An 18575-nucleotide genomic window follows, 5' to 3' on the forward strand; every position below is an offset into this window, starting at 1 on the left:
CTTATCCACAGGGGATATGTTCCAAGACACCCAGTGGATGCTTGAGACTGTGAATAACACTGAACTCTATGTATATAATTTTTTTCCTGTACACGCCTATGATAAAGTTTAATTTATAAATTCAAGTGCAGTCAGAGGTCAGCAACAATAACAGAGAAATTATAACAATATGCTGTAATAAAAGTTGGGTGAATGTGGTCCCTTTCTCTCAAAATATGTCATTGTACTGTTTTCACCCTTCTTGTAATGACATGAGACTATACAATGCCTGGGTGATGAAATGAAGTGAGGTGATGAAATGAAGTGAGGTAATGAAATGAAGTGATGAAATGAAATGATATAGCCATGGTGAGGTAGCGTTGGGCTACTATTCATCTGGAGCACAAGCATTTGATACCACAACAGTTGATCTGATCACCAAGGAGGCTACCAAATGACGCGTAGGTGGGGAACATATACAGCATGATGTGCTGGACAAAGGGAAGATTCGTATCCCAGGTGGGATGGAGAGAGATGGCTTGAGATTTCATCACACTAGTCAGAATAGCACTTATATATTTATATACAAATAAAACATACATTTTATACAAATAAATCTTACACATTTTTTCCTTCTGGAATTTTTTAGTATTTTTGGACCGTTGTTAATCACAAGTAACTGAAACCTTGAAAGGAGAAACCCAGATAATGAGGGCTATTGTACTTTTAGATTTTTTTTTTTTTTTTTTTAAATAAGACAGGGTCTTGTTCTGTCACCCAGGCTGGAGTACAACGGTGCAATCATGGCTTATCACAGCCTTGAGCTCCTGGCCTCAAGGGATCCTCCCATCCCAGCCCGCTGAGTAGTTGGGGCTACAGGCATACACCACCATGCCTGGTTAATTTTTTAATTTTTTGTAGAGACAGGGTCTTGCTATGTTGCCTTGCTATGTCTTGAATTCCTAGCCTCAAGCAATCCTCCTGCCTCAGTCTCCCAAAGTGCTGCATGAGCCACTGTGCCCAGCCACTTATAGACTTTTTTTTTTTTTTTTTTTTTAGACAGAGTCTCACTCTGTTGCCCAGGCTGGAGTGCAGTGAGTGGCACAATTTCAGCTCACTGCAACCCTGCAACCTGTGCCTCCCAGGTTCAGTCAATTCTCCTGCTTCAGCCTCCTGAGTAGCTGGGACTACAGGCGCATGCCACCACGCCCAGCTAATTTTTGTGTTTTTAATAGAGATAGGGTTTCAACATGTTGTCCAGGATGGTCTCGATCTCCTGATCTCATGATCCACCCACCTTGGCCTCCCAAAGTGCTGGGATCACAGGCATAAGCCACTGCGTCTGGCAAATATTTGCTTTTGAAAGTACGTTCTTTCTTGGAAAAAATGGTTTATGGGTCATTATTTGTCCCTGTAATCCCAAATTCATGCAGAATACAATAATACATAGATAATTCTCATCTGGTCTAAATTGACTTCTAAAAGGATAAGAAGTGGATCATGCAATACTTATGGAAGATTGAAATAATTAATTGTTCAGGATTTAAAAGAGTTTATAAGTTTCAGGAAAACCATAATAGTATGTCCCTCTTATTTTTTTTCTTTTCTTTCTTAAGGCCTTGGTGTCAAATCTTATATCAACCAAAGAAGAGTTAATGAAACTACGACAGATCCTTAGACTCTTGAGACTCAGGTGCACAGAAAATGATGGCATATGTTTGCTCAAGATTGTGTCGGCTCTGTGGGAGAAATGGCTGAGTTTGCTGGAAGCTGCTAAAGAGTGGGAGATGTGGTGCGAAGAACTGAAGCAGGAATGGAAATTTGTCAGTGAAGAAGTGAGTGCTTCATTTTCAACAAACCATGTAGTTTCTAACATGTTATTTAAATTGTTTTATTACTTTCACCTTGTTTTTCTATAAAACGAGTCCTTAGCCTATACCATTTGTGCACATCACTTATACATGATACATAAATGTTTATAGATGTCAGGCCTTATTAAGATAACCTGCAAGAACTTATTCAGATTATTTTATAGTAGTGCCTTTATTGGTAGCAGATAATTCTTATTAATAAGTGACTACTAGCTGGTTTGAGTTTTACAATCTTTATTGTGAAAATAACTTAACCCCTCTCAGAAATAACTGTCTCTACATTATACTAAAGGTTTAGAATTAGGTAATATGTGTAATCACCAAATAATTTTGAAATTATCTATAATTTTCAACTATGGAAATTAACTGTAATTGTTAAATGTGGACCTAAAAATATATGAGGTTATGATGTTCTTTTTGAAAATAGTCTCAAAACCTGCATGATATATATCAATCACAAATGTTAATTTAACCTTGGTTCAGGATTTAGGTATGAGCTATATTAGAAAGAAAATTAATTTAGAAAGTTAAAGATAGCCGGGTGCAGTGGTTCACCTATGTAATCCCAGCACTTTGGGAGGCTGAGACAGGAGAATCGCTTGAGCCCAGGAGTTCTAGAACAGCCCGGGCAATGGAGTGAACCCCATCTCTACAAAAAATAAAAAAAAATCTGGGCATGGTGGCACATGCCTGTAGTCCCAGCTTCTTGGGAGGCTGAGGTGGGAGGATCTCTTGATGAGAGGTCAAGACTGCAGTGAGCCATGATCATGCCACTGTATTCTAGCATTCCAGCCTGGGCAACAGAGTGAGACACTGTCTCAAAAACAAACAAACAAAAACACAACGTAAAATTATCTTAGGATGAAATGCTTAGCACTATTGTATTATCTTGCTTATAACTATTATCCTTAAAAATGAATTTTATGTCAGTCGTCCTGGTGAGGCCTGACTAGTGAATAGTCTCTTGAAATGTTAAAATAAACTTTGTAAATTACAGTTTTGGTTGGGGCTGCTGGCACCAGTGCTTGCCTGTCCATAGTGGTACCATTTATTGAGTTACTATGCTGTGCTGAGAAGGCAGTTCACACCTGTTCTCACTGAATCTTTGCATTGTCCCTGGGAAGTAAATTTTATCACCATTTTATCGATGGGGAAACTGAAGCACTGATAGATTGAGTAGTGGCACAAGGCCCCCAGGTAGAGATTGATTAAGCTGTAAACCCCTGTGGGCTGGGGCTGGGGCTGTCCTGCTCACTGCTGTAACCTTGGAACCTGGCTAGGGCCCTGTGCTTAGTGGGCACTTAGTAAATATTTGTTGAGGGGCATCTCTTATTCAAATTCAGGTCTGGGCTAATTCTAAGATTTTGCTCCTTTTATTTTATCACATTATTGCTATATACCCATTTACAATTATGTGTTATTAATTCAGACTCCATTCATATAGAACTTTCTAATTATTCACATAAGCATTTGACAAAATCTGCTAACAAAATATTTTTCAAAGAGTAGCACAAGCAAAAAAAAAAATGCTTCCCTGTAATAACAATAATAAAAACAACTACTAAATTGAGCAATTATTGTGTGACAGGATAGTTCAGAGCACTATTCAAGAATTCTGTGAGGATATTTTTATTATCCTTACTTTGTAGATGAGGAAAGTGAGACACAGTGAGACTGAGTAACTTGCTCAAATTCACAAGGGGTAGAAGAGGATTCAAACTTAGACGCTGGTGCTTAGTCATTAATCTGTCAACTTACATGATATTTACATACATCAAATTGATATAAGATTTTAGTGTAGCTTTTATCCATTCAATAAAAAGTATATCATCTAACAGCCCATACATGTAAGCTTCTGTTAGCATGATTGGTGCTTTTATATATGACAAAGTGAATTTCTGCTTTAAACCTGTCATCTATAGTAACATAATAATCCAGTGTTTATGAAATAAAGTTTATATCAGCAGACTTTTTTAAAAATTAAATGCCTGTTTGTAAGTTTACAAATTAAAAACTAAATTTAAATTTTCATAGAACTTGTGTCCCCCTAAAATTTTACCTCCCTGTTTTCTTAAACAGAATCTCTTTACTATAACTATTCACTTGTGTTATTCAGAATCATCATTTTATGCTTCAATGATCATAATGTGCTAGAAGAACGTCACATTGTCAAAGATAATTGGAGATGTGAGGCCGGCTTCTTCCACTTGCACCAACAGTCATTTCTTTGTTGGGTCTCTTTTCTGCTGGTTCTGGGTTTTTTGGTCTCCTTCATTGGATTTGCTTATGATGCAACTATGGGTCCTTCTCCCTTTCTAGACCGGACTTTACAATTGACCGTGAACCTGAAAGTTTTATAACCAATTTGATTAGGATCCCATGTCTAAGGAAAATCATCAAGGTATTGCAAAGCCTATTCTAGGTGGAAAAGTGAATGCACAGGCTTTTTGGCAACTATTTTACTGATGCTAGGGCTGTCTTCACACTTTTTAGTGTAAAATATGTTGTTCTGACAAGTGTACACGGTCACATGATCACCAGCAAAATCAAGGTTTAAGACAATTCTGTCACCCTAGAAGTTTCCCTCGTTCCTCTTTGTGGTCAGTGCCTTCCATAACCTCCAGCCCCTGGAACCATTAATCTGTTTCTGTTCTCATAGTATTTCCATTTCCAGAATGTCATATCGATGGACTCCTTATAGTTTGTGGCCTTTTGAGTTTACTTTTTTTCACTAAGCATAATGCACTTGAAATTATTGCTGCTGCTTGTATTAGTAGTTCATTTCTCTTTATTCCTGAGTAGTATTGCTTTGGGTGGCTGTAATACAGTTTGTTTATTCATTCCCAAGTTGAAGAATTGCCTGGCTTTGGGGTAAAATTATTGTCCTAATAAAAATTGTGGCCAGGAGCAGTGGCTCACGCCTGTAATCCCAGCACTTTGGGTGGCCTAGACAGGTGGATCACGAGGTCAGGAGTTCAAGATCAGCCTGGCCAAGATGGTGAAACCCTGTCTCTACTAAAAATACAAAAAAAATAGCCAGGCATGGTGGCAGGTGCCTGTAATCCCAGCTGCTCGGGAGGCTGAGGCAGAGGATTGCTTGAACCTAGGGCGTGGGAGGTTACAGTGAGCCGAGATCATGCCACTGCACGCCAGCCTGGGTGACAGAGAGAGACTCCGTCTCAAAAAAAAAAAAAAAAAAAAAGAGATTGTTCTCCCTCTTGTATTCCCCCTTCTCAATCACTTACCAACTTCACAGTGGACACCAGAGCTTGGGACTGAGGCTTGCAAATGGTAGTTTATTTTGGAAAGTGATCCCGGGGAACAGGAGTGGGAGATGAGGGGAGCTGAAACAGGAAAGGTCTGAGCCTTTATTCTTTTTACTCTTACTGGATTGTGGTTGCTACAGCTGCCCATTTCTGGTTATTATCAAGTCAAATCTGCCAGTTTCTGGTGTGTAAGCACCAAGAGGTGCCCCATTAAATCCTGGATTACAGACACAGTTTTTTCAACCCTGATGCACATTGGAAACCCTAGATGTACAATTCCCCCATCTATGTAACAATTTCTTTATTTGCATGCTAGTTTCCAGCAGGGGGACAGAAAATGATACAATGGAACCCTTATCTCATTTCCTGGTGTAAGTGTAGCTGTCTGGCAAAGAACTAGGACTTCTAATTCAACTGAATTTAGGTTTGAGGTGATGAGAAGCACCCATTGCGCACACCTAGGTCTCTTGGACAGTGGCCAGTCTACATCTGCATCCGTGTATTCTAGTTATTGGGTACCCAACTGGGTCATACAGCCCAAACAGCAGGGCAGCTTATACCACAGCCCAACCCTGCTGCGGTGCTTTTTCCCCAGGCCCCTCTCGACATTGGCAGCATTCTGATAAATGCATCTGAGCAGTAATCCCAAGGATAGCATATACTGCCTCCTAGACCCCAAAAGGTCCGTTCAGTGCTGTGTCTCTTTTTTAGTGGTAGAGTTGTAAGATTGAACAACTTGACCTTTATCTTAGAGGAGAAGTCCTGGCATGCCCCAGGCCACTAGACCCCTGATACTGGGGCTCCTGAATTTTCACAGGCTTTGTTTCTCAGCCTCTGGCATGTCTGACTGGACATTCAGGTCCTCACCATTTCAGTTAGCATGATATCATAAACATAGATGACTGGAGTGATATCCTGTAATGTCATGACTGCAAGATCCATGAATGTGTTTGAACGTGGAGCAGGAGAGTTAACCATCACTGAGGCAGGATTTGATAAATGAGTACTGCAGCCGAGGGGTGGGCCAGGGGATTCGAGGGGAGGCATAAGAATGACCTGATTCAGGGGCCTTTGAGACTTTTTTCTACATCTTAGTTGAGTTCAGGGCTGGTGGAACTCCCAGTTTCTAGATATGTGATGTAATAGGTTATGTATTTCTGAGTTCTGTGTACACCACTATTGATAAATACTTCACTGGTTTGATAATTCTGGCTGCTTTACCTTTGTTGTGTGTCAGGGTAATGAGAACCTGCTGGACTTACTTTTTTAGCATACAGGGATTGGAAGTGAAAGAAAAGAGACCAGCAGAAAAATTTTCCATATCCAATAGTTGCCCAACCTCTTATACTTAGTGAAAGCAGTTTGGTGGAGCTCATGTGCTTATCTCAGGAGAAATGTTGCTTTATCCATCTGAAATCTGAAGGAGAAATACATTGATTATGAAGATATTCAACAGCATTTCCTTCAGCCCACCACAGCAGTACTCCATTTCAGTCACACATCTACATGAGCAATAGCTGGGCATTATGGGATTCTGATAGTAGAGGATTAATATTCCCAGCTATAGGAAAACAGACTAGGATATGGCACTAGGAACCCTTTGAAGAGAGAGCATACAAAAATTATGGCTACTTCAGGTCCTGAAATGTAATTGTATATTTTGCTTATTTTAGTTCTTTTTGTTTTTTGAATTAGATTGAACGGGAGGCAATTATTTTAGATAATCTTCAGGAAGAACTCCCTGAAATTTCCAAAACAAAAGAGGCAGCCACCACAGAGGAACTCTCTGAGCTGCTAGACTGTTTATGCCAATATGGAGAGAACGTGGAGAAGCAACAGCTGTTACTGACTCTACTTCTTCAGCGCATCAGAAGTATCCAGAATGTTCCTGAAAGCTCAGGGGCTGTGGAAACTGTTCCAGCATTTCAAGAAATTACTTCTATGAAAGAACGATGCAACAAGTAAGATTTATGAAAAACTATTAAGGACATGTGCTTGACAATTATGGCTCAAAATTTAGAAAATCTAAAAGTATAGAATAATGGCAAATGATACAATAGAATTGAGGTGAGACAACACTGATAGATATAAAAAGGGATGGAACAGATTAGTAACTATAATTAAGCACACATTTTCCATCCTGGTATTAATGAGGGTGAATGTCCTTCCAATTTCCTTTTTTATCATTTGTGGGTTTTTTGTTTGTTTGTTTGTTTTTGCCCTTTTTCTAGTTTAGTAATGCATATTCATTATAGGAAATTCAGGCCGAGCGCGGTGGCTCACTCCTGTAATCCCAGCACTTTGGGAGGCTGAGGCGGGCAGATCACGAGGTCAGGAGATCAAGACCATCCTGGCTAACGTGGTGAAACCCCATCTCTACTAAAAATACAAAAAATTAGCCAGGCGTGGTGGCAGGAGCTTGTAGTCCCAGCTACTCGGGAGGCTGAGGCAGGAGAATGGCGTGAACCCAGAAGGCAGAGCTTGCAGTGAGCCGAGATCGCGCCACTGCACTCCAGCCTGGGTGACAGAGTGAGACTCTGTCTCAAAAAAAAGGAAATTCAGAAAATGTGAAAATTACAAAAATTAATATAAAAATCTACCTTAATGTCACCACTCAGCAATAACCACTGCCAATCATTTTTTTCTCCTTTTTAGCTATGATTTTGTTTTTAAATAAATTGAGATCAAAATACTTGTACTGTTTTGTATTCTGCTGAGTAATTTACCAGCAAATCATGTTTGTCTTCCTATGCCATTAAATGTTCTTTTAAAATGTAACTAGCTGTGGCCGGGCATGGTGGCTCACGCCTGTAATCCCAGCACTTTGGGAGGCCAAGGTGGATGGATCACCTGAGGTCAGGAGTTCGAGACTGGCCTGGTCAACATGGTAAAACCCCGTCTCTACTAAAAATACAAAAAATTAGCCGGGCATGGTGGCGCACGCCTATAATCCCAGCTACTCAGGAGGCTGAGGGAAGAGAATCACTTGAACCCAAGAGGCAGAGGTTGCAGTGAGGTGAGATCATGCCATTGCACTCCAGCCTGAAACGTCCATCTCAAAAAATAAAAATAAAAAATGTAACTAGCTGTATAATATTCTACCATGAAGATATGCCATAATGTGTTAAACCAAGCCCCTAATAAGGAATCTTTAAATTACTTTTTTTAATTTTCATAACAACACTGCAGTGAATATTCTTATGCCAGAATCTATATTTTCATCTGTGACTAATTCATTGAGAAAGATAGTGAGAAGTAGAATCACTGGGTCAAAGAATATAGTAGTTTTATGGCTAGAGGTGCTCTGAAGAAAAAGCAAACTTGTTTTTTCTCTCTACCCTTACACACCATGCAACAAAGCACTTCTGACACCATGTTGGTTATGGGGGTTCCCCACACATCAGGCAGTTCTCCAGCAGACACCAATTCATTTCTCACACTATCCACCCGGAGACAGCATCAGATCACACAGGCTGGGGGCTCAATCCATCCCACAAGAGGACCTCTACTTCAGATGCCAATCATCAGTAGTAGGTTGCTACCTATACTTCTCCTTTTTTTTTTTTTTTTTTGAGACAGAGTCTTGCTCTGTCGCCTAGGCTGGAGTACAATAGCATGATCTCGGCTCACTGCAAACTCGGCTTCCTGAGTTCAAGCGATTCTCCTGCCTCAGCCTCCTGAGTAGCTGGGATTACAGGCATGTGCCACCACACCCGGCTAATTCTTTGTATTTTTAGTAGAGGAGGGGTTTCACCATGTTGCCCAGGGTGGTCTCGAACGCCTGACTTCAGGTCATCTGCCCACCTCGGCCTCCCACAGTGCTGGGATTACAGGCGTGAGCCACTGCACCCCGCTGGTACACTTCTGGCTGGTAGGCTATAAATCAAGGGATCCTTTGATACCTTTCTTGGGTTCAATTAATTTGCTAGAGTGGCTCACAGAACTCAAGAAAACACTTTACTCATGTTTACCAGTTTATTAATAAAGGATATAATGAAGGATACAGATAAACAGCCAGATGGAAGAGGTGCCTAAGGCACGGTATAGGAAGGGGCCTGGGGCTTCCCTGCTCTCTCTAGGTGGTGGAACCCCCAGGCTTTCAGCAATCCAGAAGCTCTCTGAGCCCTGTCTTTTGGGTTTTTTTATGGAGACTTCATTATGTAGTCATGATTGATTATGTAATTGGCCATTGGCGATCAACTCAACCTTCAGCTTCTGTCCCCTCCCCCAGAGGTTGGGGGTGTGTGTTGGAGGTAGGGGTGATACTGAAAGTTCCAACCTTTTAATCACATAGTTGGTTCCCCTGGCAACCAGCCCTCATCCTGAGGCTACTCAGGATCCCACCTAGAGTTGCCTCCTTAGAACTAAAGATGCTCCTATCACTCAGGAAATTACAAAGGGCTTAGGAGCTCTGTGTCAGGAACTGGTCAAAAATCAAGTATTAGAACAAAAGACTCTCCTAGCTAGCACTCCTATCTACAAGGGTATTAAGAGCTCTGTCTCAGGAACTACAGCAGAGATCAAGTATATATTTATTATATCACAATATCATAGATACTTACCAAATAACCCTCAGGAAAGATTTTATCCACTTCAGTGCCTCTTCTGATATTTGCTGCATCCATAGCAAAATGGGTCAGCTTAAGAGAAGAAGCCCAGTGGGATTGTCTGTCCCCAAGAGCCCACCTGTGATTCCATTCACACCTCTAAGTCATTTTCATGTGAGCTCAAGGATTACGTGGAGAAAAAGAGAGGACAGAAATGTCAGTTACAATGTAATGTGTGAAAAGAGAGTATTTGAGGCGAAAGATTTGGAGAGGTTTTTGATTAAGTGGTAGATTTTGTACCTGTTTTTATATGTGGTACATCCATTATTGAAAATTGTTACTTTTTTTCTTAGAGGAAATAACCATCCTTTAGGAGCTATTCAGGCATTTCATTAATTGTTGCAATAAAACTGTTTCATTTTATTCATAGAAGAGCAGGATAAAGAAACAATTATATTTTGACGTTCTCTTTTAGGCTTCTTCAGAAAGTTCAAAAAAATAAAGAATTGGTGCAGACTGAAATCCAAGAAAGACATTCCTTCACAAAAGAGATAATTGCTTTGAAGAATTTCTTTCAGCAGACCACAACTTCATTCCAAAATATGGCATTCCAGGATCACCCAGAAAAGTCAGAACAATTTGAGGTAAGTGAGGAATGAATTAGTGAATGTGGCAGGTACAGGCCCACGGTCTTGTATCCAAAGTCCTTGGGGTAGAGATAACTCAGTGGCTGGGTTTGGGGGAGCGGTCTGGGGAGAGAGAGAGAGGCATAGGCAAAGGCCCTGTGGCATGGTATGGGCAGAACCAAGGGAGAAGATCAGTGTGGCTGGAGAGCAGAGAACAGAGTTGAAACAAGGCTGGAAGGTAGGCCAGTCTGGACCAAGCAGCCTTCTTTCAACTATGTTTCCAGTGTGTTTGGTGAACAAGGGCCTCAGACCACTCTTAAGTAGTATGTTACATTACTCCTTTAGTAGGACATGGCGCCTTGTCTCTGACAGGGTCTATGTACACCCTACAGGTCATCTGGAATCTCATTTCTTCAGAAGAATCACCTCTTTCATTCCAGTCCAATAGTGACAGCCCAAAAGGATGTTTGGAAGTTTATTCAAAAGTCACGTGTTGGCCGGACATGGTGGCTCACACCTATAATCCCAGCACTTTGAGAGGCCCAGGCAGGCAGATCACTTGGGGTCAGGAGGTCAAGACCAGCCTGGCCAACATGGGGAAACCCCGTCTCTACTAAAAATACAAAAATTAGCCAGGCATGGTAGCGTGTGCCTATAATCCCAGCTACTGGGATGCTGAGGCAGGAGAATCACTTGGACCCAGTAGGTGGTGGTTGTAGTAAGCCGAGATCGTGCCACTGCAATCCAGCCTGGCTCCATCTCAAAAAAAAAAAAAAAAGTCACATGCTGTCTAAACAGAACTTTTGGTTATTATATTGGAAAGTAAAGAAGCAGTCTTCATGGGGAAGCCTTCTAAGTGTACCTCTGAATGAAAGCCTGTACTCCTGGACTAGGTGTAGATAAAACGGGATGACACTTACTTATTAAACCCCATCTTTGAATGGCATTGTTCTCTAACTTTCTCTCTCTAGATTTGTCCTCTGCTGAGGATTAAGAAAAGGAAAACAATGACACATTACAGAGTCATTTAAAATTGTAATCATTCTTCAGTATGGTGACTCAATCCATGAACACAAATAATGCTACTGAACAGCTACTGTAAAAACAAAACAAACAACAAAAAAGCCACAGTCAAGTCAAGAAGTATTTTTCCACTTGATCTTTGGGAAACTTTCCCATACAAATGAGTTTCTCCTTTATAATTACTGCAGGAGAAGGTAGATCAGATTTGGTTTCTAGGCCACAACCAATAGACTATTTGTTCAGGTTTCTTTTATCTCCTAAAAACCTACATTCTTTGTATGGAACTGGAACCCTCCCTTTTGAAAGCAGTTGAGCTCTGCAGGGCTGTCTAATTACATGAAAGTAGACACTTCTGCTCCAAGCGTGGGGCTTTTAGTGGCCTTGAATCATTGTGATGATAATGGAGGAAGAAGTAGAAATAGCAACACGTTAAAACAACAACAAAAAACTTCTTTGAAACTTTTTTTTTTTTTTTTTTTTTTTGCTGCTTGCAGCTTTTTAGATCAGGACTGCAATGGAGATACAATTAAATCCTAAAGGTACTTTAGAAGCAGGGGGTGTTGTAATGTCTTTTCTAGATAATGGCGTGACACTATGAAGAGATATCAAGTTTAATTCTTACAAATTAGAAAGCATCATCTGACTAAACTGAGTGTCTCTGGGGCTTAATCAGCTTGTATCACTAGTGGGGTTTTGTCATGCAAACTGCACTCCTTTAAATCATAAGGATGTGCTGGAAGGCTGCTTTCACTTTTTAGAATTAAACTTTTCCCCCAGTCTCGTGAGTATTGCAACTCTCTTAATGCTTTTAGGAGCTTCAAAGCATCCTTAAGAAAGGGAAACTAACTTTTGAGAATATTATGGAAAAACTGCGAATCAAGTATTCCGAAATGTACACCATAGTCCCTGCAGAGATTGAATCCCAGGTGGAAGAATGCAGAAAAGCTTTAGAAGACATAGATGAGAAGGTAATAATAATGTCTGTACTACTGTTATTATTTACGGAGCTGAATGACTATCAAGAGGAAAATATCATTTAATGTCAAATTCCATTTGCCAGGATTTCAGCTATAACTTCTTTTAAGAGTTAAGTGACCATCGTGTCTATTGAATGCTAAGATAAAGATGCTCTAAATATGTGACATAAGATAACAGAATTAGATGATTTATATGTATTTAATTGTCAAAATGCTTATTCTTCTCTTGCATTTTATAATACAGTTATATAATATTTTTTACTGGTTTTGTTTGCTTTTGTACAACCACTGTACAACCACTTGAACATTTTGGACATTAATACTTTGCTTTAAAATACATTCTTTGAAACATTTTGACATTACAACTAAGGCAATAAGAATACAAATTTCACAACTCACTAGGAATAGCACTTAGTATGTAGTGTCTGTCTAACGATGTTAACAGAATTCTCATGAAAAGTACCTGAGCAAATCTTTATACCTGAAAGTCCAGATTTAAAGAAAAGGTGGAAAATATTTTATAATACTAGAAACATAGGAGCTTAGCAAGATATTTTGATTAGATTGTAGAAAGACAGCCCATATCAAACAGAAGAAAATTCTATTTGGTCTGGTATCCACAGAAGGATTTTTTTTTTTTTTCTGGAATACTTACAACTTGATAAATAAAATAGATCTTAAACACAAAAAATTCAGATTTCAAACTTAGTTGCTAGAATATGTCATTAATTCTATGACAGATTTCTCAGGAAAATCTCACATGTAAAAAACATGTAAACTCTTAACGTATATTTATAACAAATCTTTTTTAGTTAACACAAGAAAACCTATTTCGTACTTTCTCAAGGATCTCGTTACTGTTGATTTTATTTCAGGAAAATACTAAATATTTTGAGAGAAACTAAATGTTATTCTCATGAATACTTATGAAAATCCCTAGCAGAGTAAATTAATAATCAAAATCAGTCGTTCAAATTCAAGGTAGAAAATTTCCGCTATGACCCTCTATATTTGTAACAAACAGCAACTAATTTTTATTGTGTGATACAGCTAAAGGAAGTTCAAGGATCCCGGGGGACAGACATAGTAACATTGTGTATAATTCAAATGGCTACATATGTTTCCTAAATCATGATCTGTCCTAATGTATCTGAATGGTATACATTTCTGCCAGGAGAATAAGTGCTCAAAATATCAGAAAACTTTTCTTGTGGTAATTTGTGACACAGCCAGCCATGAAAAACTAATATGGAACCAAAGTGGGATTTTTTTTTTTTCTAATAATATTGACTGCAGTATGGTCTGGGGAATAAAGACATGATATAAAAGTATCAAGGCCTGATATTGTGAATAGAGCCTGGGACTCAATCTAGGGACTTGGGCGCTTCTTGGGACAAGTTCAGCTACTTCCTTGACATATGACTGTAGCAAGTCATTTAGTCTGTGTTACAGTTTCAGCATCTGTATACTGTCTGCACAGGATGATTTTAGTCTCAATGGTTACACAGATAGAGTTGTTTTTTTTTAACTTACAAAACAAAGGATTATACAAAAGCATAAAGTATTATTTGGTTATTTAGTAGCTGCTTGGAGAAAGCCTTATCAAATAGCAAAACAAGAACACACATCAGTCAGGTATTTGGAAAGTGATACATTCAACATTCATTTATTATCTTTCCTAGCTCAAGGTTTTTTTTTTGTTTCTTTTTAAGAGAATCATTTAGATAAAAAAAAAAATTACGCTGTTCAGTAGCTAAGTTTCTGATGGCTGGGAAAACATCTACAAATGGTTACACAGAGAATAATTAAGCTCTGTGCATCCTCAAGAAATAGCAATTTTAGAAGGTTGTTTCACCCAAATGAATACTATGATTGGAATTACTTTTTTTTTAAAAAGTCAGCTTGAGAGTAAGTTTGGTTTTACTGAAAACAGGTCTATGCAGATAGATTCTCATAAAATGGAAAGATTGTATAAAAATAATTTATCCCCCAGGAATTCATTTATATCATTTGATCCATATGGAAATGTTTCACACAATCCACTCAGTAATTTTGCCCAACACAGCATATATCTGTAATACATGTTACATTACATGTATTACAGTACAAATAAAAAACCAATTTTTATTTTATTTAAGATGAGATTTAAAAGGTGAAGTAAACACACCTGCCATTTATTAGTCTTCCTATCCACCTTCTCATTAATGCATTTGCCAGAATTTCTTCCCCCAGCCCTTAAAAGATTTTTACAAGTTAAAACAGAGTGACTACCACTTTTGTTGTTCGAACCTATGAATAAAGTGCAGACAACCTCTCTAAGCCAAATGCGTCTTTGTCTCTTTCACAGATTAGCAATGAAGTCTTAAAAAGCTCACCATCATATGCAATGAGGAGAAAAATAGAAGAAATTAACAATGGGCTTCATAATGTTGAAAAGATGTTGCAGCAGAAAAGCAAAAATATTGAGAAAGCTCAAGAAATTCAAAAGGTAAAATCCTCCTTTTATTCCCTTCAGCATTCGGTACTTCTGACCCACTCCTGCCTTGTTCATCAGTCACCACAGGGTGAGTTCTTTGAATTAATCTGAAGCACAGAAATTGTAAACCAAATCCACAGGGGCATCACCTAGAGAGGCTTGATAGGGAAAGTTGCATTTAAAAATTATTCTCTTGGCCAGGTGCGGTGACCCACGCCTGTAATCCCAGCACTTTGGGAGGCCAAGATGGGATGATCACTTGAGCCTAGGAGTTTGAGACCAGCCTGGCCAACATGGCAAAACCCCATCTCTACTAAAAATACAAATATTAGCTGGGTGTGGTGGCACAAGACTGCAATTCTAGCTACTCGGGAGGCTGAGGCACGAAAATCACTTGAACCCAGGAGATGGAGGTTGCAATGAGCCGAGATCATGTCACTGCACTCCAGTGTGGGTGACAGAGTGAGACTCTGTCTCAAAAAAATAATTCTGTTTTTCCATGGTGGGCATATACCCAAACTTCTGAGAGCCTGTGATTGTGAACTAGCATTTTCACAAGTAAAGGAAAGTAAGGATCTTATCTTGGGGATACTGATACTAAAAATCATTCAATAGAATATGAAAAATATTAAAGCTCTTTTTTAGACTGCAAAGGTTAAATAAAAATAAAAATTCCAAATTTATTTCCCTCGTAAAATGTCTTATAAAATAAAATCTTAGGCAAAACTGTACATAAACACTATTCTACTTCTTAATTCGCAAGTAAACTCCAGCATAGGGAAAGGATTCTTGTTCTAATCTATGTCTTAAGGAAATGTTTTAATAATTTGGGGCTTTTAAAATAGGTCAGAGTATGGCTCACTATTGGACAAATCTTAAGCAGAGGAACCTAATTTAACAAGTTAGATTTTCCTAGTCCTCAAGATAGGGGAAAAAATGTTCTTAAGCAAACATTAAGAATTGAATATTTTACCTTTGAAATTTTCCTCTGCCCAGCGAAGTTCAGATTTGAATCCAACCTATTGGTTTCTTGAGTCAAAAGCAGTTGCTCCTAATACATGTTTCTAGAGCTTTCTGCCTCTGCATTCATCCCAAGTCAGCAGATAATTTTCTTTTTTATTTTAAAATTTTTGAGATAGGGTCTCACCCTGTCACCCAAGCTGGAGTGCAGTGGTGTGATCAAAACTCACTTCAGCCTTGACCTCCCTGGCTCAATTGATCCTCCCACCTCAGTCTCCCAAGTAGATGAGACTGCAGGTGTGCGTCACTACACCTGGCTAAGTTTTGTAGAGACGGTGTCTCCCTGTGTTGTCCAGGCTGGTCTTGAACTCCTGGGCTCAAGCAGCCCACACACCTTGGCCTCCAAAATTGTGTGAGCCACTGCACCCAGCCCAGATATTTTTCTTTGTTTTATTTTTTCACTTGAAATTATTTTGTAGATTAAGAGAGCGTGTGTGTGTGTGTGCGCGTGCGTGTGTGTGTATGAACTAGTGTAAATAGGTTCAAGTCTTTCCCCAAGCCCTTTTTAAACAGAATATTTTGCTTGTCACTCTTGAGAGATGAGGGCTATATTGACCTTGTTTGTGTCAGTCATCTCTAAAAATGTCCAGGTCTTTCTGTTCCCCTACAGCTAATTTGTAGTGAAATGAATACAGTTGTAGTTAGGAGAGCTCAGGAAAAGTGTTTTTCAGTTTAGATCACAAATTGCTGGGTATAAATTAACAACTATTCATGTGATGTTGTTTCTGTGATGTTTTAGTAGCATTTATAAATGTAAATACTGTGTGAAAACCAGGCATTGCCTCCATAAACTATGACCTCTTCATTCAAGTTGACTTACGATTTCCTTCTCCAGAAAATGTGGGACGAGTTAGATCTATGGCATTCCAAACTAAATGAGCTGGATTCTGAAGTTCAGGACATTGTTGAACAGGACCCAGGACAGGCTCAAGAATGGATGGATAACTTGATGATTCCTTTCCAGCAGTATCAGCAAGTATCACAGAGAGCAGAGTGTAGAACCTCACAGTTGAATAAGGTATGGCTGTGATTCGTAATAGCTTCATATCATGTGGTGGTATTGAGATGGTGTTAAAGCAAAACAATATATTCAGAAACAGTCAGTTTCTCTTGAATTATCAGTTTTGGACTTGAAGCTGGGGCCATGGTAGGCTTGTGTGGGTGCTGAGGAGACAGATTTCAATGCTAGTGCAGGCAGGAAGTCTGATTGGGCAGACAGAACCAAGAATCCAGAAGTTGACCACAGCAAGAGCCAGGCAAACTGTTGGGAAGTCCAGGCTCCCCAACAGGTGGATAAAGACCAGTAATGGGAATTTAGGGCAGGTGATCTCAGGAGTCTAGTAAGGGAGACAACAATGAGAAAGACTGTCATTCGGGGAAAAGATACCCTCTCTACCCTCCTTCCAAATAGGAGCTGTGGTTGGCTGAGTTGTGTCTGTGATTTAGCAAGAGTGAGGCAGCATCCTAGTCTTAGAAGAACTGTAGGGCAAGGTCCTGAACAGGAGGACAAAGTACAGTCCAGTTTTTAAAATGAAGCATAAAATGAGAACCAGAATACTTGTAAGGCTAACCCAGAACTTTGCTGAGGCCCATAACGTTGGAGTAGAACTGATTAAATCCTTTCCACCTATGGTCAGAGTTAGTCTTAAAAGTCAGAAGTATCATAGCCTAGAGCAGGTGAATAAGTAGCCCCAGCCATGGGGAGCAGACATCTGCAAGGCCTGACACACCCCTGACTAACAGCTATTGACTCTTCATCTAGGAGTCATTCAGCTCCAGTAAAAGGCATCTGACTAAGTTTGGTCCTGCATCTCTTTCCCAGGCCACAGTTAAGATGGAGGAATACAGTGACCTTCTGAAGAGCACTGAGGCTTGGATAGAAAATACCAGTCATTTGCTGGCCAATCCTGCTGACTATGACTCTTTGAGGACACTGAGTCACCATGCTAGCACTCTGCAGGTAAGTGTTCTTCCAGGTTTTCTGCCACTCATAGCATCTACATAAAGATTTGTGGCTTAGCTGATTGTCTTGGTGCTTTTTTCCTCCTTTCCTGAAATACAACCTTACCGCTAACCATGTCAGTGGCAGAAGGAAGCTTGAGAGAGTGGCAAGCAGTAGACATGGATTTTGGAGACCAGGATTCAGCTCTTACTGTCCTGATAACTACTTTATGACTTTTTGGATAATTTAGTATATCTTCTATGGACCTCAGTTTCTCCCCATGAAATAAGAATGTGGGCGGATCACAAGGTTAGGAGATCGAGACCATCCTGGCTAACACGGTGAAACCCTGTCTCTACTAAAAATACAAAAAATTAGCTGGGCACGGTGGCGGGCGTCTGTAGTCCCAGCTACTCGGGAGGCTGAGGCAGGAGAATGGCGTGAACCCAGGAGGCGGAGCTTGCAGTGAGCTGAGATCGCACCACTGCACTCCAGCCTGGGCGACAAAGCAAGACTCTGTCTCAAAAAAAAAAAGAAAAGAATGTGCATAGGATAGTGCTGATGGTTTTGGTTGTTAGAATTCTAAGATGCCCCCCAATATTCCCATCCTCTGGTGTATATGACCTGAAAGAATAATACTTGAATGTGGGCAGGAATATGAATATGATGGGATAGTCCCTTCATTGACTAGGTTATGTTATATGATTAAGGTAATGGGGTAGTCACTCCCATAAGTACTTGATTAACGTGATTATAAGGCTCTCTAATATGGGATTTTGGGATTTGGAATGCTCCACCGGTAAGTATAATACTTACATTCCAAAATTTGAAAAAGTCCAAAATTCGAA

At 39.7% G+C, this 18575-nt stretch overlaps 1 protein-coding gene across 31 annotated transcripts in view; it reads left to right on the top strand.

Moving 5' to 3' along the window:
• Positions 1-18575, top strand: part of SYNE2 (spectrin repeat containing nuclear envelope protein 2) — a 370575-nt gene that overhangs the window by 208659 nt on the left and 143341 nt on the right. For 30 of the 31 annotated variants that reach the window (XM_016926198.4, XM_009427921.5, XM_016926202.4 and 27 more), the window contains 7 exons: positions 1596-1814; positions 6812-7077; positions 10139-10307; positions 12125-12280; positions 14637-14777; positions 16621-16803; positions 17608-17745. In XM_016926198.4, coding sequence (XP_016781687.4) covers positions 1596-1814; positions 6812-7077; positions 10139-10307; positions 12125-12280; positions 14637-14777; positions 16621-16803; positions 17608-17745 — 1272 coding nt within the window. The remainder of the gene's footprint in view (positions 1-1595; positions 1815-6811; positions 7078-10138; positions 10308-12124; positions 12281-14636; positions 14778-16620; positions 16804-17607; positions 17746-18575) is intronic. The other variant, XM_016926211.4, reaches the window with a different exon arrangement.

The sequence above is a fragment of the Pan troglodytes genome, chromosome 15 (assembly GCF_028858775.2).
Source record: "Pan troglodytes isolate AG18354 chromosome 15, NHGRI_mPanTro3-v2.0_pri, whole genome shotgun sequence".
Lineage (NCBI taxonomy): Eukaryota > Metazoa > Chordata > Mammalia > Primates > Hominidae > Pan > Pan troglodytes.